This window comes from Ascaphus truei, unplaced genomic scaffold (assembly GCF_040206685.1).
Source record: "Ascaphus truei isolate aAscTru1 unplaced genomic scaffold, aAscTru1.hap1 HAP1_SCAFFOLD_1697, whole genome shotgun sequence".
In the NCBI taxonomy this organism is placed as follows: Eukaryota; Metazoa; Chordata; class Amphibia; order Anura; family Ascaphidae; genus Ascaphus; species Ascaphus truei.
The window spans coordinates 27,307-46,039 of NW_027454592.1; the positions used below are offsets into that span (position 1 = coordinate 27,307).

General features: G+C 67.8%; 1 protein-coding gene across 1 annotated transcript in view; it reads left to right on the plus strand.

The window, feature by feature from the left end:
* Positions 1–18,733, plus strand: part of TRAPPC10 (trafficking protein particle complex subunit 10) — a 62,742-nt gene that overhangs the window by 27,300 nt on the left and 16,709 nt on the right. Inside the window, exon 3 of the mRNA XM_075581912.1 lies at positions 17,732–17,979. Within this exon, the coding sequence (XP_075438027.1) occupies positions 17,732–17,979 (248 nt within the window). The remainder of the gene's footprint in view (positions 1–17,731; positions 17,980–18,733) is intronic.

The window sequence follows — 18,733 nt, forward strand, 5'->3', positions numbered from 1 at the left end:
AGGGGTTAGGGAGCGTGGCTTCCCAGGGACAGGGAGAGAGGGACAGGGGGTAAGGGGTTAGGGAGCGTGGCTTCCCAGGGGCGGGGAGAGAGGGACAGGGGGTAAGGGGTTAGGGAGCGTGGCTTGACAGGGACAGGGAGAGAGGGACAGGGGGTAAGGGGTTAGGAAGCGTGGCTTGACAGGGACAGGGAGAGAGGGACAGGGGGTAAGGGGTTAGGAAGCGTGGCTTCCCAGGGGCGGGGAGAGAGGGACAGGGGGTAAGGGGTTAGGGAGCGTGGCTTCCCAGGGGCGGGGAGAGAGGGACAGGGGGTAAGGGGTTAGGGAGCGTGGCTTCCCAGGGGCGGGGAGAGAGGGACAGGGGGTAAGGAGTTAGGGAGCGTGGCTTCCCAGGGACAGGGAGAGAGGGACAGGGGGTAAGGGGTTAGGAAGCGTGGCTTCCCAGGGGCGGGGAGAGAGGGACAGGGGGTAAGGGGTTAGGGAGCGTGGCTTGACAGGGACAGGGGGTAAGGGGTTAGGGAGCGTGGCTTCCCAGGGACAGGGACAGGGGGTAAGGGATTAGGGAGCGTGGCTTCCCAGGGACAGGGAGAGAGGGACAGGGGGTAAGGGGTTAGGGAGCGTGGCTTCCCAGGGACGGGGAGAGAGGGACAGGGGGTAAGGGGTTAGGGAGCGTGGCTTCCCAGGGACGGGGAGAGAGGGACAGGGGGTAAGGGGTTAGGGAGCGTGGCTTCCCAGGGGCGGGGAGAGAGGGACAGGGGGTAAGGGGTTAGGGAGCGTGGCTTCCCAGGGGCGGGGAGAGAGGGACAGGGGGTAAGGGGTTAGGGAGCGTGGCTTCCCAGGGGCGGGGAGAGAGGGACAGGGGGTAAGGGGTTAGGGAGCGTGGCTTCCCAGGGGCGGGGAGAGAGGGACAGGGGGTAAGGGGTTAGGGAGCGTGGCTTCCCAGGGGCGGGGAGAGAGGGACAGGGGGTAAGGGGTTAGGGAGCGTGGCTTCCCAGGGACGGGGAGAGAGGGACAGGGGGTAAGGGGTTAGGGAGCGTGGCTTCCCAGGGACGGGAGAGAGGGACAGGGGGTAAGGGGTTAGGGAGCGTGGCTTCCCAGGGACGGGGAGAGAGGGACAGGGGATAAGGGGTTAGGGAGCGTGGCTTCCCAGGGACGGGGAGAGAGGGACAGGGGGTAAGGGGTTAGGGAGCGTGGCTTCCCAGGGACGGGGAGAGAGGGACAGGGGGTAAGGGGTTAGGGAGCGTGGCTTCCCAGGGGCGGGGAGAGAGGGACAGGGGGTAAGGGGTTAGGGAGCGTGGCTTGACAGGGAGAGAGGGACAGGGGGTAAGGGGTTAGGGAGCGTGGCTTCCCAGGGACAGGGAGAGAGGGACAGGGGGTAAGGGGTTAGGGAGCGTGGCTTCCCAGGGGCGGGGAGAGAGGGACAGGGGGTAAGGGGTTAGGGAGCGTGGCTTGACAGGGACAGGGGGTAAGGGGTTAGGGAGCGTGGCTTCCCAGGGGCGGGGAGAGAGGGACAGGGGGTAAGGGGTTAGGGAGCGTGGCTTCCCAGGGACAGGGAGAGAGGGACAGGGGGTAAGGGGTTAGGAAGCGTGGCTTCCCAGGGGCGGGGAGAGAGGGACAGGGGGTAAGGGGTTAGGGAGCGTGGCTTCCCAGGGACAGGGACAGGGGGTAAGGGGTTAGGGAGCGTGGCTTCCCAGGGACAGGGACAGGGGGTAAGGGGTTAGGGAGCGTGGCTTCCCAGGGACAGGGGGACAGGGGGTAAGGGGTTAGGGAGCGTGGCTTCCCAGGGGCGGGGAGAGAGGGACAGGGGGTAAGGGGTTAGGGAGCGTGGCTTCCCAGGGGCGGGGAGAGAGGGACAGGGGGTAAGGGGTTAGGGAGCGTGGCTTCGCAGGGACGGGGAGAGAGGGACAGGGGGTAAGGGGTTAGGGAGCGTGGCTTCCCAGGGGCGGGGAGAGAGGGACAGGGGGTAAGGGGTTAGGAAGCGTGGCTTCCCAGGGACGGGGAGAGAGGGACAGGGGGTAAGGGGTTAGGGAGCGTGGCTTCCCAGGGGCGGGGAGAGAGGGACAGGGGGTAAGGGGTTAGGGAGCGTGGCTTCCCAGGGACGGGGAGAGAGGGACAGGGGGTAAGGGGTTAGGGAGCGTGGCTTCCCAGGGACGGGGAGAGAGGGACAGGGGGTAAGGGGTTAGGGAGCGTGGCTTCCCAGGGGCGGGGAGAGAGGGACAGGGGGTAAGGGGTTAGGGAGCGTGGCTTCCCAGGGACGGGGAGAGAGGGACAGGGGGTAAGGGGTTAGGGAGCGTGGCTTCCCAGGGACGGGGAGAGAGGGACAGGGGGTAAGGGGTTAGGGAGCGTGGCTTCCCAGGGACGGGGAGAGAGGGACAGGGGGTAAGGGGTTAGGGAGCGTGGCTTCCCAGGGGCGGGGAGAGAGGGACAGGGGGTAAGGGGTTAGGGAGCGTGGCTTCCCAGGGGCGGGGAGAGAGGGACAGGGGGTAAGGGGTTAGGGAGCGTGGCTTCCCAGGGGCGGGGAGAGAGGGACAGGGGGTAAGGGGTTAGGGAGCGTGGCTTCCCAGGGACGGGGAGAGAGGGACAGGGGGTAAGGGGTTAGGGAGCGTGGCTTCCCAGGGACAGGGAGAGAGGGACAGGGGGTAAGGGGTTAGGGAGCGTGGCTTCCCAGGGACGGGGAGAGAGGGACAGGGGGTAAGGGGTTAGGGAGCGTGGCTTCCCAGGGGCGGGGAGAGAGGGACAGGGGGTAAGGGGTTAGGGAGCGTGGCTTCCCAGGGACGGGGAGAGAGGGACAGGGGGTAAGGGGTTAGGGAGCGTGGCTTCCCAGGGACGGGGAGAGAGGGACAGGGGGTAAGGGGTTAGGGAGCGTGGCTTCGCAGGGACGGGGAGAGAGGGACAGGGGGTAAGGGGTTAGGGAGCGTGGCTTCCCAGGGACGGGGAGAGAGGGACAGGGGGTAAGGGGTTAGGGAGCGTGGCTTCCCAGGTACAGGGAGAGAGGGACAGGGGGTAAGGGGTTAGGGAGCGTGGCTTCCCAGGGACGGGGAGAGAGGGACAGGGGGTAAGGGGTTAGGGAGCGTGGCTTCGCAGGGACGGGGAGAGAGGGACAGGGGGTAAGGGGTTAGGGAGCGTGGCTTCCCAGGGACGGGGAGAGAGGGACAGGGGGTAAGGGGTTAGGGAGCGTGGCTTCCCAGGGACGGGGAGAGAGGGACAGGGGGTAAGGGGTTAGGGAGCGTGGCTTCCCAGGGACGGGGAGAGGGACAGGGGGTAAGGGGTTAGGGAGCGTGGCTTCCCAGGGACGGGGAGAGAGGGACAGGGGGTAAGGGGTTAGGGAGCGTGGCTTCGCAGGGACAGGGAGAGAGGGACAGGGGGTAAGGGGTTAGGGAGCGTGGCTTCCCAGGGACGGGGAGAGAGGGACAGGGGGTAAGGGGTTAGGGAGCGTGGCTTCCCAGGGGCGGGGAGAGAGGGACAGGGGGTAAGGGGTTAGGAAGCGTGGCTTCCCAGGGACGGGAGGAGAGAGGGACAGGGGGTAAGGGGTTAGGAAGCGTGGCTTCCCAGGGACGGGGAGAGAGGGACAGGGGGTAAGGGGTTAGGGAGCGTGGCTTCCCAGGGACGGGGAGAGAGGGACAGGGGGTAAGGGGTTAGGGAGCGTGGCTTCCCAGGGACGGGGAGAGAGGGACAGGGGGTAAGGGGTTAGGGAGCGTGGCTTCCCAGGGACGGGGAGAGAGGGACAGGGGGTAAGGGGTTAGGAAGCGTGGCTTCCCAGGGGCGGGGAGAGAGGGACAGGGGGTAAGGGGTTAGGGAGCGTGGCTTCCCAGGGACGGGGAGAGAGGGACAGGGGGTAAGGGGTTAGGGAGCGTGGCTTCGCAGGGACGGGGAGAGAGGGACAGGGGGTAAGGGGTTAGGGAGCGTGGCTTCCCAGGGACGGGGAGAGAGGGACAGGGGGTAAGGGGTTAGGGAGCGTGGCTTCCCAGGGACGGGGAGAGAGGGACAGGGGGTAAGGGGTTAGGGAGCGTGGCTTCCCAGGGACGGGGAGAGAGGGACAGGGGGTAAGGGGTTAGGGAGCGTGGCTTCCCAGGGACGGGGAGAGAGGGACAGGGGGTAAGGGGTTAGGGAGCGTGGCTTCGCAGGGACGGGGAGAGAGGGGACAGGGGGTAAGGGGTTAGGGAGCGTGGCTTCGCAGGGACGGGGAGAGAGGGACAGGGGGTAAGGGGTTAGGGAGCGTGGCTTCCCAGGGACGGGGAGAGAGGGACAGGGGGTAAGGGGTTAGGGAGCGTGGCTTCCCAGGGACGGGGAGAGAGGGACAGGGGGTAAGGGGTTAGGGAGCGTGGCTTCGCAGGGACGGGGAGAGAGGGACAGGGGGTAAGGGGTTAGGGAGCGTGGCTTCCCAGGGACGGGGAGAGAGGGACAGGAGGTAAGGGGTTAGGGAGCGTGGCTTCCCAGGGACGGGGAGAGAGGGACAGGGGGTAAGGGGTTAGGGAGCGTGGCTTCCCAGGGACAGGGAGAGAGGGACAGGGGGTAAGGGGTTAGGGAGCGTGGCTTCCCAGGGACAGGGAGAGAGGGACAGGGGGTAAGGGGTTAGGGAGCGTGGCTTCCCAGGGACGGGGAGAGAGGGACAGGAGGTAAGGGGTTAGGGAGCGTGGCTTCCCAGGGATGGGGAGAGAGGGACAGGGGGTAAGGGGTTAGGGAGCGTGGCTTCCAGGGATGGGGAGAGAGGGACAGGGGGTAAGGGGTTAGGGAGCGTGGCTTCCCAGGGATGGGGAGAGAGGGACAGGGGGTAAGGGGTTAGGGAGCGTGGCTTCCCAGGGGCGGGAGAGAGGGACAGGGGGTAAGGGGTTAGGGAGCGTGGCTTCGTAGGGACGGGGAGAGAGGGACAGGGGGTAAGGGGTTAGGGAGCGTGGCTTCCCAGGGACGGGGAGAGAGGGACAGGGGGTAAGGGGTTAGGGAGCGTGGCTTCGCAGGGACGGGGAGAGAGGGACAGGGGGTAAGGGGTTAGGGAGCGTGGCTTCCCAGGGACGGGGAGAGAGGGACAGGGGGTAAGGGGTTAGGGAGCGTGGCTTCCCAGGGACAGGGAGAGGGACAGGGGGTAAGGGGTTAGGAAGCGTGGCTTCGCAGGGATGGGGAGAGAGGGACAGGAGGTAAGGGGTTAGGGAGCGTGGCTTCCCAGGGATGGGGAGAGAGGGACAGGGGGTAAGGGGTTAGGGAGCGTGGCTTCCCAGGGAAAGGGAGAGAGGGACAGGGGGTAAGGGGTTAGGGAGCGTGGCTTCCCAGGGGCAGGGAGAGAGGGACAGGGGGTAAGGGGTTAGGGAGCGTGGCTTCCCAGGGACGGGGAGAGAGGGACAGGGGGTAAGGGGTTAGGGAGCGTGGCTTCCCAGGGACGGGGAGAGAGGGACAGGGGGTAAGGGGTTAGGGAGCGTGGCTTCCCAGGGACGGGGAGAGAGGGACAGGGGGTAAGGGGTTAGGGAGCGTGGCTTCCCAGGGACGGGGAGAGAGGGACAGGGGGGTAAGGGGTTAGGGAGCGTGGCTTCGCAGGGATGGGGAGAGAGGGACAGGGGGTAAGGGGTTAGGGAGCGTGGCTTCGCAGGGACGGGGAGAGAGGGACAGGGGGTAAGGGGTTAGGGAGCGTGGCTTCCCAGGGGCGGGGAGAGAGGGACAGGGGGTAAGGGGTTAGGGAGCGTGGCTTCCCAGGGACGGGGAGAGAGGGACAGGGGGTAAGGGGTTAGGGAGCGTGGCTTCCCAGGGGCAGGGAGAGAGGGACAGGGGGTAAGGGGTTAGGGAGCGTGGCTTCCCAGGGGCGGGGAGAGAGGGACAGGGGGTAAGGGGTTAGGAAGCGTGGCTTCCCAGGGATGGGGAGAGAGGGACAGGGGGTAAGGGGTTAGGGAGCGTGGCTTCCCAGGGACGGGGAGAGAGGGACAGGGGTAAGGGGTTAGGGAGCGTGGCTTCCCAGGGACAGGGAGAGAGGGACAGGGGGTAAGGGGTTAGGGAGCGTGGCTTCGCAGGGACGGGGAGAGAGGGACAGGGGGTAAGGGGTTAGGGAGCGTGGCTTCCCAGGGACAGGGAGAGAGGGACAGGGGGTAAGGGGTTAGGGAGCGTGGCTTCCCAGGGACGGGGAGAGAGGGACAGGGGGTAAGGGGTTAGGGAGCGTGGCTTCCCAGGGACGGGGAGAGAGGGACAGGGGGTAAGGGGTTAGGAAGCGTGGCTTCCCAGGGGCGGGGAGAGAGGGACAGGGGGTAAGGGGTTAGGGAGCGTGGCTTCCCAGGGACGGGGAGAGAGGGACAGGGGGTAAGGGGTTAGGGAGCGTGGCTTCCCAGGGACGGGGAGAGAGGGACAGGGGGTAAGGGGTTAGGGAGCGTGGCTTCCCAGGGATGGGGAGAGAGGGACAGGGGGTAAGGGGTTAGGGAGCGTGGCTTCCCAGGGACGGGGAGAGAGGGACAGGGGGTAAGGGGTTAGGGAGCGTGGCTTCCCAGGGGCGGGAGAGAGGGACAGGGGGTAAGGGGTTAGGGAGCGTGGCTTCCCAGGGACGGGGAGAGAGGGACAGGGGGTAAGGGGTTAGGGAGCGTGGCTTCGCAGGGACGGGGAGAGAGGGACAGGGGGTAAGGGGTTAGGGAGCGTGGCTTCCCAGGGACGGGGAGAGAGGGACAGGGGGTAAGGGGTTAGGGAGCGTGGCTTCCCAGGGACGGGGAGAGAGGGACAGGGGGTAAGGGGTTAGGGAGCGTGGCTTCCCAGGGACAGGGAGAGGGACAGGGGGTAAGGGGTTAGGGAGCGTGGCTTCCCAGGGACAGGGAGAGAGGGACAGGGGGTAAGGGGTTAGGGAGCGTGGCTTCCCAGGGACGGGGAGAGAGGGACAGGGGGTAAGGGGTTAGGGAGCGTGGCTTCGCAGGGACGGGGAGAGAGGGACAGGAGGTAAGGGGTTAGGGAGCGTGGCTTCCCAGGGACGGGGAGAGAGGGACAGGGGGTAAGGGGTTAGGGAGCGTGGCTTCCCAGGGACGGGGAGAGAGGGACAGGGGGTAAGGGGTTAGGGAGCGTGGCTTCCCAGGGACGGGGAGAGAGGGACAGGGGGTAAGGGGTTAGGGAGCGTGGCTTCCAGGGGACAGGGACAGGGGGTAAGGGGTTAGGAGCGTGGCTTCCCAGGGACAGGGAGAGAGGGACAGGGGGTAAGGGGTTAGGGAGCGTGGCTTCGTAGGGACGGGGAGAGAGGGACAGGGGGTAAGGGGTTAGGGAGCGTGGCTTCCCAGGGACGGGGAGAGAGGGACAGGGGGTAAGGGGTTAGGGAGCGTGGCTTCGCAGGGACGGGGAGAGAGGGACAGGGGGTAAGGGGTTAGGGAGCGTGGCTTCCCAGGGACGGGGAGAGAGGGACAGGGGGTAAGGGGTTAGGGAGCGTGGCTTCCCAGGGACAGGGAGAGGGGACAGGGGGTAAGGGGTTAGGGAGCGTGGCTTCCAGGGACGGGAGATAGGGACAGGGGGTAAGGGGTTAGGGAGCGTGGCTTCCCAGGGACAGGGAGAGAGGGACAGGGGGTAAGGGGTTAGGGAGCGTGGCTTCCCCGGGACGGGGAGAGAGGGACAGGGGGTAAGGGGTTAGGGAGCGTGGCTTCCCAGGGACAGGGAGAGAGGGACAGGGGGTAAGGGGTTAGGGAGCGTGGCTTCCCAGGGACGGGGAGAGAGGGACAGGGGGTAAGGGGTTAGGGAGCGTGGCTTCCCAGGGACGGGGAGAGAGGGACAGGGGGTAAGGGGTTAGGGAGCGTGGCTTCCCAGGGATGGGGAGAGAGGGACAGGGGGTAAGGGGTTAGGGAGCGTGGCTTCCCAGGGAAAGGGAGAGAGGGACAGGGGGTAAGGGGTTAGGGAGCGTGGCTTCCCAGGGGCAGGGAGAGAGGGACAGGGGGTAAGCGGTTAGGGAGCGTGGCTTCCCAGGGACGGGGAGAGAGGGACAGGGGGTAAGGGGTTAGGGAGCGTGGCTTCCCAGGGACGGGGAGAGAGGGACAGGGGGTAAGGGGTTAGGGAGCGTGGCTTCGCAGGGATGGGGAGAGAGGGACAGGGGGTAAGGGGTTAGGGAGCGTGGCTTCGCAGGGACGGGGAGAGAGGGACAGGGGGTAAGGGGTTAGGGAGCGTGGCTTCCCAGGGGCGGGGAGAGAGGGACAGGGGGTAAGGGGTTAGGGAGCGTGGCTTCCCAGGGACGGGGAGAGAGGGACAGGGGGTAAGGGGTTAGGGAGCGTGGCTTCCCAGGGACGGGAGAGAGGGGACAGGGGGTAAGGGGTTAGGGAGCGTGGCTTCCCAGGGACAGGGGAGAGAGGGACAGGGGGTAAGGGGTTAGGGAGCGTGGCTTCCCAGGGACAGGGAGAGAGGGACAGGGGGTAAGGGGTTAGGGAGCGTGGCTTCCCAGGGACAGGGAGAGAGGGACAGGGGGTAAGGGGTTAGGGAGCGTGGCTTCCCAGGGACGGGGAGAGAGGGACAGGGGGGTAAGGGGTTAGGGAGCGTGGCTTCCCAGGGACAGGGAGAGAGGGACAGGGGGTAAGGGGTTAGGAGCGTGGCTTCCCAGGGACGGGGAGAGAGGGGACAGGGGGTAAGGGGTTAGGGAGCGTGGCTTCCCAGGGACGGGGAGAGAGGGACAGGGGGTAAGGGGTTAGGGAGCGTGGCTTCCAGGGACGGGGAGAGAGGGACAGGGGGTAAGGGGTTAGGGAGCGTGGCTTCGCAGGGACGGGGAGAGAGGGACAGGGGGTAAGGGGTTAGGAAGCGTGGCTTCCCAGGGACGGGGAGAGAGGGACAGGGGGGTAAGGGGTTAGGGAGCGTGGCTTCCCAGGGACGGGGAGAGAGGGACAGGGGGTAAGGGGTTAGGGAGCGTGGCTTCCCAGGGATGGGGAGAGAGGGACAGGGGGTAAGGGGTTAGGGAGCGTGGCTTCCCAGGGACGGGGAGAGAGGGACAGGGGGTAAGGGGTTAGGGAGCGTGGCTTCCCAGGGACGGGGAGAGAGGGACAGGAGGTAAGGGGTTAGGGAGCGTGGCTTCCCAGGGGCGGGAGAGAGGGACAGGGGGGTAAGGGGTTAGGGAGCGTGGCTTCCCAGGGACAGGGAGAGAGGGACAGGGGGTAAGGGGTTAGGGAGCGTGGCTTCCCAGGGACGGGGAGAGAGGGACAGGGGGGTAAGGGGTTAGGGAGTGTGGCTTCGCAGGGACGGGGAGAGAGGGACAGGGGGTAAGGGGTTAGGGAGCGTGGCTTCCCAGGGACAGGGAGAGAGGGACAGGGGGTAAGGGGTTAGGGAGCGTGGGCTTCCCAGGGACGGGGAGAGAGGGACAGGGGGTAAGGGGTTAAGGAGCGTGGCTTCCCAGGGACGGGGAGAGAGGGACAGGGGGTAAGGGGTTAGGGAGCGTGGCTTCGCAGGGACGGGGAGAGAGGGACAGGGGGTAAGGGGTTAGGGAGCGTGGCTTCCCAGGGACGGGGAGAGAGGGACAGGGGGTAAGGGGTTAGGGAGCGTGGCTTCCCAGGGACGGGGAGAGAGGGACAGGGGGTAAGGGGTTAGGGAGCGTGGCTTCCCAGGGACAGGGAGAGGGACAGGGGGTAAGGGGTTAGGGAGCGTGGCTTCCCAGGGACAGGGAGAGAGGGACAGGGGGTAAGGGGTTAGGGAGCGTGGCTTCCCAGGGACGGGGAGAGAGGGACAGGGGGTAAGGGGTTAGGGAGCGTGGCTTCCCAGGGACGGGGAGAGAGGGACAGGGGGTAAGGGGTTAGGGAGCGTGGCTTCGCAGGGACGGGGAGAGAGGGACAGGAGGTAAGGGGTTAGGGAGCGTGGCTTCCCAGGGACGGGGAGAGAGGGACAGGGGGTAAGGGGTTAGGGAGCGTGGCTTCCCAGGGACGGGGAGAGAGGGACAGGGGGTAAGGGGTTAGGGAGCGTGGCTTCCCAGGGACGGGGAGAGAGGGACAGGGGGTAAGGGGTTAGGGAGCGTGGCTTCCCAGGGACAGGGAGAGGGGGACAGGAGGTAAGGGGTTAGGGAGCGTGGCTTCCCAGGGACGGGGAGAGAGGGACAGGGGGTAAGGGGTTAGGGAGCGTGGCTTCCCAGGGACGGGGAGAGAGGGACAGGGGGTAAGGGGTTAGGGAGCGTGGCTTCGCAGGACGGGGAGAGAGGGACAGGGGGTAAGGGGTTAGGGAGCGTGGCTTGACAGGGAGAGAGGGACAGGGGGTAAGGGGTTAGGAGCTTGGCTTCCCAGGGACGGGGAGAGAGGGACAGGGGGTAAGGGGTTAGGAAGCGTGGCTTCCCAGGGGCGGGGAGAGAGGGACAGGGGGTAAGGGGTTAGGAAGCGTGGCTTCCCAGGGGCGGGGAGAGAGGGACAGGGGGTAAGGGGTTAGGGAGCGTGGCTTCGCAGGGACGGGGAGAGAGGGACAGGGGGTAAGGGGTTAGGGAGCGTGGCTTCCCAGGGACGGGGAGAGAGGGACAGGGGGTAAGGGGTTAGGGAGCGTGGCTTGACAGGGAGAGAGGGACAGGGGGGTAAGGGGTTAGGGAGCTTGGCTTCCCAGGGACGGGGAGAGAGGGACAGGGGGTAAGGGGTTAGGAAGCGTGGCTTCCCAGGGGCGGGGAGAGAGGGACAGGGGGTAAGGGGTTAGGGAGCGTGGCTTCCCAGGGACGGGGAGAGAGGGACAGGGGGTAAGGGGTTAGGGAGCGTGGCTTCCCAGGGGCGGGGAGAGAGGGACAGGGGGTAAGGGGTTAGGGAGCGTGGCTTGACAGGGAGAGAGGGACAGGGGGTAAGGGGTTAGGGAGCGTGGCTTCCCAGGGGCGGGGAGAGAGGGACAGGGGGTAAGGGGTTAGGAAGCGTGGCTTCGCAGGGACGGGGAGAGAGGGACAGGGGGTAAGGGGTTAGGGAGCGTGGCTTCCCAGGGACAGGGAGAGAGGGACAGGGGGTAAGGGGTTAGGGAGCGTGGCTTCCCAGGGACGGGGAGAGAGGGACAGGGGGTAAGGGGTTAGGGAGCGTGGCTTCCCAGGGGCGGGGAGAGAGGGACAGGGGGTAAGGGGTTAGGGAGCGTGGCTTCGCAGGGACGGGGAGAGAGGGACAGGGGGTAAGGGGTTAGGGAGCGTGGCTTCGCAGGGACAGGGAGAGAGGGACAGGGGGTAAGGGGTTAGGGAGCGTGGCTTCCCAGGGACAGGGAGAGAGGGACAGGGGGTAAGGGGTTAGGGAGCGTGGCTTCGCAGGGACGGGGAGAGAGGGACAGGGGGTAAGGGGTTAGGGAGCGTGGCTTCGCAGGGACGGGGAGAGAGGGACAGGAGGTAAGGGGTTAGGGAGCGTGGCTTCCCAGGGGCGGGGAGAGAGGGACAGGGGGTAAGGGGTTAGGGAGCGTGGCTTCGCAGGGACGGGGAGAGAGGGACAGGGGGTAAGGGGTTAGGGAGCGTGGCTTCGCAGGGACGGGGAGAGAGGGACAGGGGGTAAGGGGTTAGGGAGCGTGGCTTCCCAGGGACAGGGAGAGAGGGACAGGGGGTAAGGGGTTAGGGAGCGTGGCTTCCCAGGGACGGGGAGAGAGGGACAGGGGGTAAGGGGTTAGGGAGCGTGGCTTCCCAGGGACGGGGAGAGGGACAGGGGGGTAAGGGGTTAGGGAGCGTGGCTTCCCAGGGGCGGGGAGAGAGGGACAGGGGGTAAGGGGTTAGGGAGCGTGGCTTCCCAGGGACGGGGAGAGAGGGACAGGGGGTAAGGGGTTAGGGAGCGTGGCTTCCCAGGGGCGGGGAGAGAGGGACAGGGGGTAAGGGGTTAGGGAGCGTAGCTTCCCAGGGACAGGGAGAGAGGGACAGGGGGTAAGGGGTTAGGGAGCGTGGCTTCCCAGGGGGGGGAGAGAGGGACAGGGGGTAAGGGGTTAGGAAGCGTGGCTTCCCAGGGACGGGGAGAGAGGGACAGGGGGTAAGGGGTTAGGGAGCGTGGCTTCGCAGGGACGGGGAGAGAGGGACAGGGGGTAAGGGGTTAGGGAGCGTGGCTTCGCAGGGACGGGGAGAGAGGGACAGGGGGTAAGGGGTTAGGGAGCGTGGCTTCCCAGGGGCGGGGAGAGAGGGACAGGGGGTAAGGGGTTAGGGAGCGTGGCTTCCCAGGGACAGGGGGTAAGGGGTTAAGAGCGTGGCTTCCCAGGGACGGGGAGAGAGGGACAGGGGGTAAGGGGTTAGGGAGCGTGGCTTCCCAGGGACGGGGAGAGAGGGACAGGGGGTAAGGGGTTAGGGAGCGTGGCTTCCCAGGGATGGGGAGAGAGGGACAGGGGGTAAGGGGTTAGGAAGCGTGGCTTCCCAGGGACGGGGAGAGAGGGGACAGGGGGTAAGGGGTTAGGGAGCGTGGCTTCCCAGGGACGGGGAGAGAGGGACAGGGGGTAAGGGGTTAGGGAGCGTGGCTTCCCAGGGACGGGGAGAGAGGGACAGGGGGTAAGGGGTTAGGGAGCGTGGCTTCCCAGGGACGGGGAGAGAGGGGACAGGGGGTAAGGGATTAGGAAGCGTGGCTTCGCAGGGACGGGAGAGAGGGACAGGGGGTAAGGGGTTAGGGAGCGTGGCTTCCCAGGGGCGGGGAGAGAGGGACAGGGGGTAAGGGGTTAGGGAGCGTGGCTTCACAGGGGCAGGGAGAGAGGGACAGGGGGTAAGGGGTTAGGGAGCGTGGCTTCCCACGGGCGGGGAGAGAGGGGACAGGGGGTAGGGGTTAGGGAGCGTGGCTTCCCAGGGACGGGGAGAGGGACAGGGGGTAAGGGGTTAGGGAGCGTGGCTTCCCAGGGGCGGGGAGAGAGGGACAGGGGGGTAAGGGGTTAGGGAGCGTGGCTTCCCAGGGACGGGGAGAGAGGGACAGGGGGTAAGGGGTTAGGGAGCGTGGCTTCCCAGGGACGGGGAGAGAGGGACAGGGGGTAAGGGGTTAGGGAGCGTGGCTTCCCAGGGGCGGGGAGAGAGGGACAGGGGGTAAGGGGTTAGGGAGCGTGGCTTCCCAGGGACGGGGAGAGAGGGACAGGGGGTAAGGGTTAGGGAGCGTGGCTTCCCAGGGACAGGGGAGAGAGGGACAGGGGGGTAAGGGGTTAGGGAGCGTGGCTTCCCAGGGACAGGGGAGAGAGGGGACAGGAGGTAAGGGGTTAGGGGGCGTGGCTTCGCAGGGACGGGGAGAGAGGGACAGGGGGTAAGGGGTTAGGGGAGCGTGGCTTCCCAGGGGGACAGGGGGTAAGGGGTTAGGGAGCGTGGCTTCCCAGGGACGGGGAGAGAGGGACAGGAGGTAAGGGGTTAGGGAGCGTGGCTTCCCAGGGACGGGGAGAGAGGGACAGGGGGTAAGGGGTTAGGGAGCGTGGCTTCCCAGGGACAGGGAGAGAGGGACAGGGGGTAAGGGGTTAGGGAGCGTGGCTTCGCAGGGACGGGGAGAGAGGGACAGGGGGTAAGGGGTTAGGAAGCGTGGCTTCGCAGGGACGGGGAGAGAGGGACAGGAAGTAAGGGGTTAGGGAGCGTGGCTTCCCAGGGACAGGGAGAGAGGGACAGGGGGTAAGGGGTTAGGGAGCGTGGCTTCCCAGGGACGGGGAGAGAGGGACAGGGGGTAAGGGGTTAGGGAGCGTGGCTTCCCAGGGACAGGGAGAGAGGGACAGGGGGTAAGGGGTTAGGAAGCGTGGCTTCGCAGGGACATGGAGAGAGGGACAGGGGGGTAAGGGGTTAGGGAGCGTGGCTTCCCAGGGATGGGGAGAGAGGGACAGGGGGTAAGGGGTTAGGGAGCGTGGCTTCCCAGGGACGGGGAGAGGGACAGGGGGTAAGGGGTTAGGGAGCGTGGCTTCCCAGGGACGGGGAGAGAGGGACAGGGGGTAAGGGGTTAGGGAGCGTGGCTTCGCAGGGACGGGGAGAGAGGGACAGGGAGTAAGGGGTTAGGGAGCGTGGCTTCCCAGGGGCGGGGAGAGAGGGACAGGGGGTAAGGGGTTAGGGAGCGTGGCTTCCCAGGGGCGGGGAGAGAGGGACAGGGGGTAAGGGGTTAGGGAGCGTGGCTTCCCAGGGACGGGGAGAGAGGGACAGGGGGTAAGGGGTTAGGGAGCGTGGCTTCCCAGGGACGGGGAGAGAGGGACAGGGGGTAAGGGATTAGGAAGCGTGGCTTCGCAGGGACGGGAGAGAGGGACAGGGGGTAAGGGGTTAGGGAGCGTGGCTTCCCAGGGGCGGGGAGAGAGGGACAGGGGGTAAGGGGTTAGGGAGCGTGGCTTCCCAGGGGCGGGGAGAGAGGGACAGGGGGTAAGGGTTAGGGAGCGTGGCTTCACAGGGGCAGGGAGAGAGGGACAGGGGGTAAGGGGTTAGGGAGCGTGGCTTCCCACGGGCGGGGAGAGAGGGACAGGGGGTAGGGGTTAGGGAGCGTGGCTTCCCAGGGGCGGGGAGAGAGGGACAGGGGGTAAGGGGTTAGGGAGCGTGGCTTCCCAGGGACGGGGAGAGAGGGACAGGGGGTAAGGGGTTAGGGAGCGTGGCTTCCCAGGGGCAGGGAGAGAGGGACAGGGGGTAAGGGGTTAGGGAGCGTGGCTTCCCAGGGGCAGGGAGAGAGGGACAGGGGGTAAGGGGTTAGGGAGCGTGGCTTCCCAGGGGCAGGGAGAGAGGGACAGGGGGTAAGGGGTTAGGGAGCGTGGCTTCCCAGGGACGGGGAGAGAGGGACAGGAGGTAAGGGGTTAGGGAGCGTGGCTTCGCAGGGACGGGGAGAGAGGGACAGGGGGTAAGGGGTTAGGGAGCGTGGCTTCCCAGGTACAGGGAGAGAGGGACAGGGGTAAGGGGTTAGGGAGCGTGGCTTCCCAGGTACAGGGAGAGAGGGACAGGGGGTAAGGGGTTAGGGAGCGTGGCTTCCCAGGGACGGGGAGAGAGGGACAGGGGGTAAGGGGTTAGGGAGCGTGGCTTCCCAGGGACAGGGAGAGAGGGACAGGGGGTAAGGGGTTAGGGAGCGTGGCTTCCCAGGGACGGGGAGAGAGGGACAGGGGGTAAGGGGTTAGGGAGCGTGGCTTCCCAGGGACGGGGAGAGAGGGACAGGGGGTAAGGGGTTAGGGAGCGTGGCTTCCCAGGGGCGGGGAGAGAGGGACAGGGGGTAAGGGGTTAGGGAGCGTGGCTTCCCAGGGACGGGGAGAGAGGGACAGGGGGTAAGGGGTTAGGGAGCGTGGCTTCCCAGGGACGGGGAGAGAGGGACAGGGGGTAAGGGGTTAGGGAGCGTGGCTTCCCAGGGACGGGGAGAGAGGGACAGGGGGTAAGGGGTTAGGGAGCGTGGCTTCCCAGGGGCGGGGAGAGAGGGACAGGGGGTAAGGGGTTAGGGAGCGTGGCTTCCCAGGGACGGGGAGAGAGGGACAGGGGGTAAGGGGTTAGGGAGCGTGGCTTCCCAGGGACAGGGGGTAAGGGGTTAGGGAGCGTGGCTTCCCAGGGACGGGGAGAGAGGGACAGGGGGTAAGGGGTTAGGGAGCGTGGCTTCCCAGGGACGGGGAGAGAGGGACAGGGGGTAAGGGGTTAGGAGCGTGGCTTCCCAGGGACGGGGAGAGAGGGACAGGAGGTAAGGGGTTAGGGAGCGTGGCTTCCCAGGGACGGGGAGAGAGGGACAGGGGGTAAGGGGTTAGGGAGCGTGGCTTCCCAGGGACAGGGAGAGAGGGACAGGGGTAAGGGGTTAGGGAGCGTGGCTTCCCAGGGACGGGGAGAGAGGGACAGGAGGTAAGGGGTTAGGGAGCGTGGCTTCCCAGGGACGGGGAGAGAGGGACAGGGGGTAAGGGGTTAGGGAGCGTGGCTTCCCAGGGACGGGGAGAGAGGGACAGGGGGTAAGGGGTTAGGGAGCGTGGCTTCCCAGGGACGGGGAGAGAGGGACAGGGGGTAAGGGGTTAGGGAGCGTGGCTTCCCAGGGGCGGGGAGAGAGGGACAGGGGGTAAGGGGTTAGGGAGCGTGGCTTCCCAGGGACGGGGAGAGAGGGACAGGGGGTAAGGGGTTAGGGAGCGTGGCTTCCCAGGGACGGGGAGAGAGGGACAGGGGGTAAGGGGTTAGGGAGCGTGGCTTCCCAGGGACAGGGAGAGGGACAGGGGGTAAGGGGTTAGGGAGCGTGGCTTCCCAGGGACAGGGAGAGGGACAGGGGGTAAGGGGTTAGGGAGCGTGGCTTCCCAGGGACAGGGAGAGGGACAGGGGGTAAGGGGTTAGGGAGCGTGGCTTCCCAGGGACGGGGAGAGGGGGACAGGGGGTAAGGGGTTAGGGAGCGTGGCTTCCCAGGGACAGGGAGAGGGACAGGGGGTAAGGGGTTAGGGAGCGTGGCTTCCCAGGGACGGGGAGAGGGGGACAGGGGGTAAGGGGTTAGGGAGCGTGGCTTCCCAGGGACGGGGAGAGAGGGACAGGGGATAAGGGGTTAGGGAGCGTGGCTTCCCAGGGACGGGGAGAGAGGGACAGGGGGTAAGGGGTTAGGGAGCGTGGCTTCCCAGGGACGGGGAGAGGGGGACAGGGGGTAAGGGGTTAGGAAGCGTGGCTTCCCAGGGACGGGGAGAGAGGGACAGGGGGTAAGGGGTTAGGGAGCGTGGCTTCCCAGGGACGGGGAGAGAGGGACAGGGGGTAAGGGGTTAGGGAGCGTGGCTTCCCAGGGACAGGGAGAGAGGGACAGGGGGTAAGGGGTTAGGGAGCGTGGCTTCCAGGGACGGGGAGAGAGGGACAGGGGTAAGGGGTTAGGGAGCGTGGCTTCCCAGGGACGGGGAGAGAGGGACAGGGGGTAAGGGGTTAGGGAGCGTGGCTTCCCAGGGACGGGGAGAGAGGGACAGGGGGTAAGGGGTTAGGGAGCGTGGCTTCCCAGGGACAGGGAGAGAGGGACAGGGGGTAAGGGGTTAGGGAGCGTGGCTTCCCAGGGATGCGTTTTCACCGCCTCAGCGCAGTGAGTCCCTATAACCCTCTCACGCCTGCGCGGCGCGCTCGCTCTCACGCCTGCGCGGCGCGCTCGCTCTCACGTCTGCGCGGCGCGCTCGCTCTCACGCCTGCGTGCTCGCTCTCACGCCTGCGCGGCGCGCTCGCTCTCACGCCTGCGCGGCGTGCTCGCTCTCACGCCTGCGCGGCGCGCTCGCTCTCACGCCTGCGCGGCGCGCGCGCTCACGCCTGCGCGGCGCGCTCGCTCTCACGCCTGCGCGGCGCGCTCGCTCTCACGCCTGCGCGGCGCGCTCGCTCTCACTCCAGCGCGGCGCGCTCGCTCTCACGCCTGCGCGGCGCGCTCGCTCTCACTCCTGCGCGGCGCGCTCGCTCTCACGCCTGCGCGGCGCGCTCGCTCTCACGCCTGCGCGGCGCGCTCGCTCTCACGCCTGCGCGGCGCGCTCGCTCTCACTCCAGCGCGGCGCGCTCGCTCTCACGCCTGCGCGGCGCTCTCGCTCTCACGCCTGCGCGGCGCTCTCGCTCTCACGCCTGCGCGGCGCGCGCGCTCACGCCTGCGCGGCGCGCTCGCTCTCACGCCTGCGCGGCGCGCTCGCTCTTACGCCTGCGCGGCGCGCTCGCTCTCACTCCAGCGCGGCGCGCTCGCTCTCACGCCTGCGCGGCGCGCTCGCTCTCACTCCTGCGCGGCGCGCTCGCTCTCACTCCTGCGCGGCGCGCTCGCTCTCACTCCTGCGCGGCGCGCTCGCTCTCACTCCTGCGCGGCGCGCTCGCTCTCACGCCTGCGCGGCGCGCTCGCTCTCACGCCTGCGCGGCGCGCTCGCTCTCACTCCAGCGCGGCGCGCTCGCTCTCACGCCTGCGCGGCGCGCTCGCTCTCACTCCTGCGCGGCGCGCTCGCTCTCACGCCTGCGCGGCGCGCTCGCTCTCACGCCTGCGTGGCGCCCTCACAGATGGCGCTAACTGGCTGAGCTCGTTCTGCCAGCCGGTGCAGAGCTGGGACGGCCTCGCGCTGCGGAAACCCATCGACATGGAGAAGCGGGAGCTGATCCAGCGCCGCCGCGCCACCCTGCTGGACCTGCGCAGCTACCTGTTCTCGCGGCAGTGCACCCTCCTGCTCTTCCTGCAGCGGCCCTGGGACGTGTCCGACCGGGCGCTGGAACTGCTCCACAACTGTGTGCAGGAGCTCAGGCTGCTCGAGGTGAGAGGGGCAAGTGTGCGGGGGGCGGGGGGGCAAGCGTGCGGGGGGCGGGAGGGGCTAGCGTGCGGGGGCGGGAGGGGCAAGCGTGCGGGGGCGGGAGGGGCAAGCGTGCGGGGGCGGGAGGGGCAAGCGTGCGGAGGGCGGGAGGGGCAAGCGTGCGGGGGCGGGAGGGGCAAGCGTGCGGGGGCGGGAGGGGCAAGCGTGCGGGGGCGGGAGGGGCAAGCGTGCGGGTGCGGGAGGGGCAAGCGTGCGGGTGCGGGAGGGGCAAGCGTGCGGGGGTGGGAGGGGCAAGCGTGCGGGGGCGGGAGGGGCAAGCGTGCGGGGGGCGGGAGGGGCAAGCGTGCGGGGGCGGGAGGGGCAGGTGTGCGGGGGCAGGAGGGGCAAGTGTGCGGGGGCGGGAGGGGAAAGTGTGCGGGGTCGGGAGGGGAAAGTGTGCGGCGGGCGGGAGGGGCAAGTGTGCGGGGGCGGGAGGGGCAAGTGTGCGGGGTCGGGAGGGGCAAGTGTGCGGGTCGGGAGGGGCAAGTGTGCGGGGGGCGGGAGGGGCAAGTGTGCGGGGGGCGGGAGGGGCAAGTGTGCGGGGGCGGGAGGGGCAAGTGTGCGGGGCGGGAGGGGCAAGTGTGCGGGAGGGCAAGTGTGCGGGGCGGCAGGGGCAAGTCTGCGGGAGGGGCAAGTGTGCGGGGTGGCAGGGGCAAGTGTGCGGGGGCGGGAGGGGCAATTGTGCGGGGGCGGGAGGGGCAAGTGTGCGGGGCGCCAG